This window comes from Pongo abelii, chromosome 13 (genome assembly GCF_028885655.2).
Source record: "Pongo abelii isolate AG06213 chromosome 13, NHGRI_mPonAbe1-v2.0_pri, whole genome shotgun sequence".
Taxonomy (NCBI): Eukaryota; Metazoa; Chordata; class Mammalia; order Primates; family Hominidae; genus Pongo; species Pongo abelii.
The window spans coordinates 23,459,863-23,467,300 of NC_071998.2; the positions used below are offsets into that span (position 1 = coordinate 23,459,863).

General features: G+C 52.9%; 1 protein-coding gene and 1 long non-coding RNA gene across 16 annotated transcripts in view; one reads left to right on the forward strand and one right to left on the reverse strand.

Annotated features, from left to right (window-relative positions):
* LOC129048061 (uncharacterized) overlaps nucleotides 1-6,280 on the reverse strand; it is a 40,586-nt gene extending 34,306 nt beyond the window's left edge. For all 3 annotated transcript variants that reach the window (XR_008510087.2, XR_008510086.2, XR_008510088.2), the window contains exons 1-2: nucleotides 6,120-6,280; nucleotides 1,857-2,006 (exon numbers count right to left, since the gene is read on the reverse strand). This is a non-coding gene — a long non-coding RNA (uncharacterized LOC129048061). The remainder of the gene's footprint in view (nucleotides 1-1,856; nucleotides 2,007-6,119) is intronic.
* Nucleotides 1-7,167, forward strand: part of FAM219A (family with sequence similarity 219 member A) — a 60,611-nt gene extending 53,444 nt beyond the window's left edge. For 7 of the 13 annotated variants that reach the window (XM_054521014.2, XM_024252205.3, XM_063713970.1 and 4 more), the window contains 4 exons: nucleotides 2,537-2,639; nucleotides 2,881-2,961; nucleotides 3,631-3,685; nucleotides 4,233-7,167. In XM_054521014.2, the coding sequence (XP_054376989.1) occupies nucleotides 2,537-2,639; nucleotides 2,881-2,961; nucleotides 3,631-3,685; nucleotides 4,233-4,391 (398 nt within the window). In that variant the 3' untranslated portion in view covers nucleotides 4,392-7,167. The remainder of the gene's footprint in view (nucleotides 1-2,536; nucleotides 2,640-2,880; nucleotides 2,962-3,630; nucleotides 3,686-4,232) is intronic. The other 6 variants (XM_024252206.3, XM_063713971.1, XM_024252208.3 and 3 more) reach the window with 1 other exon arrangement.
* Nucleotides 7,168-7,438: the final 271 nt, after the last annotated feature.

Below are 7,438 nucleotides of genomic sequence, written 5' to 3' on the forward strand. Positions count from 1 at the left end.
ATTTCCCTTGTGGCTTTGTCTCATGTCCACTCCAAAGTCAGTTTACTGTGCAGCCTGATCCTGTGAAGTCCCCTCGCTTCTGGCCTCTGTCCGCAGCTCCTACCACTATTGCCCTCCCTTCACCCCATGTGCTGTCCCTCTCCCTTAAGGGACCAAAGTTTCACTGTCTCATGGCTGCTGTATATAACACACTTTTATGAAAACTTTGGTTTCTTGAAGAGAAATTACAAAACAGGACATACAGGAAAGAGTTTACAATCAAATATAGGTCATTACTATCCTTCCAAGTTCCTCTGCCATCAAGGCCATCCTCCTGTCCATCCTCCTCCTCAGGCTCCAGCTGCCCAACAATTACTGATGCCTCCTCAGTCCTAAGGGCCCTTTGCCTACAACTTTCTCCTTCCTTTCCACAGAGTCCTGTATTTTATTATTCAACTACTATTTTTTTTTTCTTACCTTGCTTGCTTCTCTCCTTCCAGACCACATCCAAGGGAGTCCCTCGAGCTGTTTTTCTAAACAAGAATAGTTCTCTCCTTGGAATTTGTTTCTATTCCTAGGACATCAGATTAAAACTGCAGCCAATTTTATTTATCGGGGGGGTTGGTTGTTGTTGTTGTTGTTGTTTTGTTTTGTTTTTGAGACAGTCTCTCTCTGTTGTCCAGGCTGGAGTGCAGTGGCGTGATCTTGGCTCACTGCAACCTCCGCTTCCCCAGTTCAAGCGATTCTCCTACCTCAGCCTCTCAAGTAGCTGGGATTATAGGCGCGCACCACCACGCCCAGCTAATTTTTGTATTTTTAGTAAAGATAGGCTTTCGCCATGTTGGCCAGGCTGGTCTGGAACTCCTGGTCTAAAGTGATCCACCCACCTCGGCCTCCCAAAGTGCTGGGATTACAGGCATGAGCCACCATACCCAGCCTATTATTGTTTAATGTAACAATACAAGTATTTTAACAAGCATAACTTCTTTACTCTCCCCCATCACATTCTCCTCCTAAGAGGTAACCATTCCAAGCCTTTTTAGTTTTTGTAGTTTTACTTTGTATTTTAACATAAGTGGTATCATATTGTGCACATTTTCTGAAATTTGGCCTTCCCTCTCCCACCACCTAAATCTTGGAGCTCCTTCCAATGTCAGCATATTGTGACTTCATTCTTTTAAATGGTTGTATAGTAGTCTGTAGTTTGGTTTTGCCAGTTTATTGTTTGCTTTTTTCCCACTATTTCAAACAATTTCAGCATGCTTTTAAAATAACATCTTTTTTTCTCCCCATTACATTACCATCAAAGCTCCTCATGAAAATTCACAGCATTGTCCCAGTTGCACCTAGTACCACCAGGAACTTTAAGGCAAATTGCACCCCCTAGAGGCTTGGGGTGGTAATGGCAGCTGCCACCTGCTGGAAAGAAGCTGGGAAAAAGCTGGAATCAGCTGAGCAGTGGCAAAGAAAGAGGGTCAAAGAGTAGAAGACAGAGATTCAGAGACATGAGGTCAGGGGAGATTTCAAAGTGAGTCACAGTAGCTGTAAAGGTCCTTCCCATCCTTACCCTCTGGAGCATTTGGCTATTTTATGAGTCATTTTCCCTAGTGTTCCTCTCCACCTAACAGTTCCTTTTCCTAGATCTGGGCTTTACTTGAGATGAGTAGGGAAGAGTAGATGGGACTCCTCCAAGACCCAGGCAGCTACTTCTGGTAGCAACTGTCACATACCAGGCAGTGGACTGGGTCACCTGATGGCCAGCTCCATGAACCTGGTAGGCTTTGGAACCTTGGAGAACTCAGACCTTGGCAAAAGGAGTCAGGAGCACCACTCAGGCATCGTAGCCAAATGGGCTCCCCCAGCCTCCTGCCCCTTACCTTGTAGCCCCATCCTGCCCCTCGCACACCACAACCTTCAGTGGCTTCTTCTTCCTTCTGCGTTAATCCCAAATTCCTCTGTCCGGCATTCAAGTCCTTCATGTTCTGAGTTTGTAACCAGAGAGAGTCTTCAGCCCCTTAGCACAGGACCTGACATATAATTAGTGACATGGATATTTGTTGAATAAGTGGCTGAATAAATGAATTTTACTTCTCTAACCTGACCTCTCTCTTTACCCCTCTATCCAGAGCCACACTTATGCTCACTTTTAAATGCATTTTTGCACGCACTATCCCTCCTTCCTAGAATGCCCACCTCTCTCCAGGTCATGGTGTCACCTAAAGGAAGCCCTCTCTGACTGTGCCATCCTTCTGTGATTGTCGCTCCCCCTCCAGCCTTTCCCTGGCATCAAGTACACACTAACTACCCTAACATGGGAGTTGTGGTTCCTAGAAAACAGGGGGCAGCCTCCTCTTTTTGCCCCCCACTGTCTGCCTCAGGTTGTGCAGGGCCAGGTACTATCTCCACCAAGCAGCAGGGGCCTGGAGTTGGGATCCCTGCCTCAGTCCTTCTAGGAGCAAGTGGTTTCACAGTGGAGGCCCAGCCCAGGCTGCCCTGAGTAGTAAGACAGGGTGGCCTCAGGGGCAGGACACAGCTTCCTTCCCATGTCCTCCTGCAGAGAAGCAGCGGGAGCTGGCCCGGAAGGGCTCCCTGAAGAATGGCAGCATGGGTAGCCCTGTCAACCAGCAACCCAAGAAGAACAATGTCATGGCCCGAACAAGGTAGAGGCCCTCCCTACCCCACCTCGACCCTGCCAGCCAGGACCTATTTCTGCTGGTCCTGAGCCTCCCCCTCTTCCCTCCCTCTTCAGGCCTAGCTCCTCTCTGAGAGGAGACAGCCTTAACAGGATCCAAGGTGGGGAGGGAGGGAGGGAAGGAAGTGGTGGGACGGGGCCCAACCCAGTCCCTTGCCAGGTTTCTATGCTCCACTTTGCCACTCTAACTCCCAAAATTCTTCACCCAGGCTGGTCGTCCCCAATAAAGGCTACTCCTCGCTTGACCAGAGCCCCGATGAGAAGCCGCTGGTAGCCCTTGACACGGACAGGTGTGTATGGGGGCTTGGGGGTAGCTGGGCAGCCCAAAGGAACCTGTGTAGCACAAGTGGGCTGTACAGGCCACACCTGCTAGAATGTCAGAATTGGGGTATTCTTCAGCCAGAATCTCTCCAAGGGTGAATTCTCCAGGGATGGGAATTTTTTTACACCAGGGACTGGGGGTTGAAGAGAGGTGGCAGAGAGAGGAAAGGGGGGCCTGCGCTGTCTGCTGTCATCCTGGGACAGTTGATCCAATGGTTGTCCCTAATTGGCCTGTGATGTTGTCTCTGGATAGCAGAGTATGATGCTCAATGCCCCGTCCCCTCAGGGAGGAGCCCTACTCCCTGGAAAACACCTGGCTAGACTCGGACTATGGGAATATCCTACAAGTCAGGGTGATTTGAGTCTACAAAAAAAAAAAAAAGATGAGTAGGAAGGGGGTGAAAGGAGTAACTGCTATATTTAGAAGGAGGTTAAGGATAGCAATTGATTTTAAGGGTGGGGCTAGGGAACTTGTCTTTAAAATCCTGCATTTGCACACCAAGCACAGTTTGTATTGAGATTTTGCTATTTGGAACTGTGAGGGAGGTATGGGATGCTGACTAATGGGAGGTGGGATTGCAGAGAGTTTTCTATGTAATTTCTTGGTATCACTTTCCCTCTCCTTCCTCCATGGCCAGCGATGATGACTTTGACATGTCTAGATACTCCTCCTCCGGCTACTCCTCTGCTGAGGTGAGCCCCTACCCCTTCTCACCCTAGACACCACCGGGCAGGATCACCGCCATCCAGGGGGAGGGCTGGGGCCAATGCCCAAGTACAAGGAAAAAGAGGACTGGGCAAGGCTGGGTGGTGCCCTGCACAGAGTAGGCCTGGGATAGGATGGAAAAGAAGTGGTTACTGGCCTCAAGTGTGGGGAGCCCAGGGTTAGGAGCGGGGCTTTGGATTGCAGCAGGCCATTTAAATAGAACGGGTGTAAAATACAGGTGATATCCTCTAGTAGCCGGCCTGAGATAGGGGCAAAACCCGAACAGGAGCAGGACCAGAGGTGTGAAGTTGACCATAGAATGGGGAGGGGTGACTAGAAAGAAAGGGAGGCCAGAGGCGAAGGAGGGCGCCTAGGCAGGAGCAGGGCCTGGAGGTAGGGACAGACCTGGGACAGGGCGGGGCTGATATCCAGGGCACTGGCTGGACTGGGGCGCAGACGGCCTGGAGTGGCCGCAGAGCCGTGGGTGGTGCCTCCCTGCTGCTCGGGCCTGACCTCCCTCCCCTTTGCCTACAGCAGATCAACCAAGATTTGAACATCCAGCTGCTGAAGGACGGCTACCGGTTAGATGAGATCCCCGACGACGAGGACCTAGACCTCATTCCCCCCAAGTCCGTGAACCCCACCTGCATGTGCTGCCAGGCCACGTCCTCCACCGCCTGCCACATTCAGTAGCGGGCGGGGCCGCTGCGGTCACCGGGGCGGGGCCGCCAAGGGCCGGGTAGGACGGGCAGAGGCCGACCCCTTCCCAGCTCGTCTGCCTGCCCCCGGCCCCGTGCCCCTACAGCCGCCAACCTCGTATAACAGTCATTGCTTCCTCCTATGGTAGGACGTGTACCTCTGTGTGTTCATGGAGCTGGAGAAACCAAAACCGGGTCTCTCTCCACCCGGGAGCTGAGGAGGGGTGGGGGCCGTTTGTTCAGTTACCTGGGGGAACCTCACCCAGCACCCTGCCCCGCTTCCCAGGGCTGGCCAAGAGAGAAGACTGGACGGCAGGGAGGTCAACATTAACGAGTGGGGAGATCACAAAGCCAGGGGCTTGGCCCCACCCCAGCGAAGCCATGAACTCCAAAGCCCCGGCCTCAGCCAAACCAGGAAAGGGGCTTGGAGGGAGAAAGGCCCAGGGCAGTGCGGACGGGTCCCAGCACCTCGGAGCCTCCTTCACACACCCCCTAATGGCCCATGTTTCTATTTGCATTTCCCCTTCCTCAGATGGGAAGCCTGGCAAAGCTGCCCAACCGGGTAGTGCCCCTCACCCGTCGGATCACTGCCTTCTTCCTCCTCTTGCCCCATTCACCCGCTTCCTTGCTCTCTGGGAGTGGGGCAGGGTAAGGTGGGCCTTAGAGACAGGCTGAGGTTTGGGTGGTATGATCTGTCCTAATTGGCCCCTCACCAATGCATCTATCTGTCTGCCACCAGCCCACCCCACCCCACCCCCACCCTCACCCACCCTTGTGCTCATTGGTCTCAATCCCAGCCTGGAAGCAGGGAGTAAGGCTGGACTCCAATGGCCCATTCCCCTCACCCCAGCCCAAGACGTAGGAGGCTGCTTCCCAGTAAGAATCCAGGAGCAAGCTTTGGTGAATCCAGTGGGCTGAGTGGCTATATGGATGTGGTTGTTTGGATGTGGTAGGGAGTGCTTAGCAGAATGTGTGTGTATCTCTGAGGCTGTCAGGGGGTGGGTGGGTGTGTGTCTCTGTTGGACCTGTCTCTCCTCAGTCTATTCCTGTCATAGATGTGGGTGTCCCTGGTAGGGAAGTGCCTGTGTGGTCTGTTTACAGTGCAGAAGGCGGCTCAGCAGTGCAATGGGCTGACAGCCTTGGACTGGGAGTCAGAAGCCTGGGTTCTGGTCGTAGCTCTGGCCCCTCCCTGTGATCTTCAACAAGCCACTTGCTTTCTCTCGTCTTCAGTTTCCTCAACTAGAAAATGAACAGCAGCTGAAATTATGTTGAAGATCCTTTTATACCTGAAAGAGTTTCTTCATAGAAATTTCTGTGGTGGGGAGGGGGCAATCTCTGTATATCTCAGTACACCTAGAGGTTGGGGTGGGGCAGAGTTGTGTGTCTCTGTAGAAAGGCGAAGGGGCAGTTCCTATCAGGACTGTGTATGTCTGAGCACATGTGGCTCTGTTTGGGATTACGTGTTTGTCTGTGAATGTGTATGTGTGTTGGAGGGGTGTCTATTGTGTGTGGCTGTATAGGGTGTCTGTAGATCAAGATGTGTATACAGCTGCTTCTGCTATTGCTGGTTTGGGGGAGGGGACTGGAAAGCTGAGGCTGAAAATCAAGAGGGAAGAGGTGAGGAAGGCCCCACCCCTGGGGCTGGGCAGTGTAGACCTGCCACCGTGTGAAGAAAAATGAAAGCACAGATAGCCTAAGACTGCACAGGCCTGTGCCCACATACCTTATAGCACAGGCCCAGGTGGATCATCTCATGCTAACACCCCACATGTGCTGGTGGATCCACTCCCATGGATCCACTCACATGCTGCAGGCATGCAGTAGACTCACCCACAGCCCACTCTCTGGACACCAATCCTGGGAGGTGGGAGCTGGAATGGGGAGCAATGAGAGGAGGGAGTGAGGCTGTTGGCTTAGGAAGGGTGGCACCTCTCCCTGCATCATACCCAGGAACTGCCAGCTCCAAAATATTGGGGTACAGCTCACCACCCCCCACTCCTCCAACCCATCCCTACCTCCTCTAGTGCAGGGACCCAAGTTAGATGATGAGAAAATGCCAAACAAAGGGAGGCAAGGACAGAGAAGGTACCTGCAGGACCCACAGGGCCCATACTGGCCCCCATCTGAACCCACCTCTCCCACCCAGATCAACATCCCCCCAACCCCTGTGCCCCCATCATCTGGACCCCAGAGCCAGGCCTCCCACTACCACCACCACTACCCCGGGGCTCCTTGGCTCACCTTTCTAGAACATGGGTACCTCTTCTTTTTGGGGGCTCATTTAGACTGCTGCCTTTGCTGCTGACTTGCTGTGTGACTCGGGCCCGTTGTTCAATCTCTGTGGCCCTGAGACACCAGGGAAAATCTCCCCCCCACAGGACATACTAGTTCCCTGGCAGGCAAGGACTTCCAACTGAGGCAGTGTATGTGTGGCAGAGAGAGGCAGGAAGCTGGCAGTGGCAGCTTCTGTGTCTAGGGAGGGGTGTGGCTCCCTCCTTCCCTGTCTGGGAGGTTGGAGGGAAGAATCTAGGCCTTAGCTTGCCCTCCTGCCACCCTTCCCCTTGTAGATACTGCCTTAACACTCCCTCCTCTCTCAGCTGTGGCTGCCCCCCAGCCAGGTTTCTCCGTGCTCACTAATTTATTTCCAGGAAGGTGTGTGGAAGACATGAGCCGTGTATAATATTTTTTTTAACATTTTCATTGCAGTATTGACCATCATCCTTGGTTGTGTATCGTGTAACACAAATAATGATATTAAAAGCATCAAACAAGCCAGCCTCAGCTCCCTCCCTGGGGTGTGGGCAAGGGGCAGATGGGCTGGGAAGCAGAAAGAACCGGTCCTTTGGGCACACGTGTTACTCCACCTCCACCTGTGGGTTCCCAGGCATGCCACTGACCTGCTGCATGACCCTGGGTGAGTCACAACCCCTCCGAACCTCTGTTTCTCTTCAACAGTGAGAAGCCTGACCTAGAAGATCTCCAGAGGCCCTCTGAACTCTTAGAAATTGGGCTCTTTTGATAGGCTTGAGGCAGGAGGGGGTC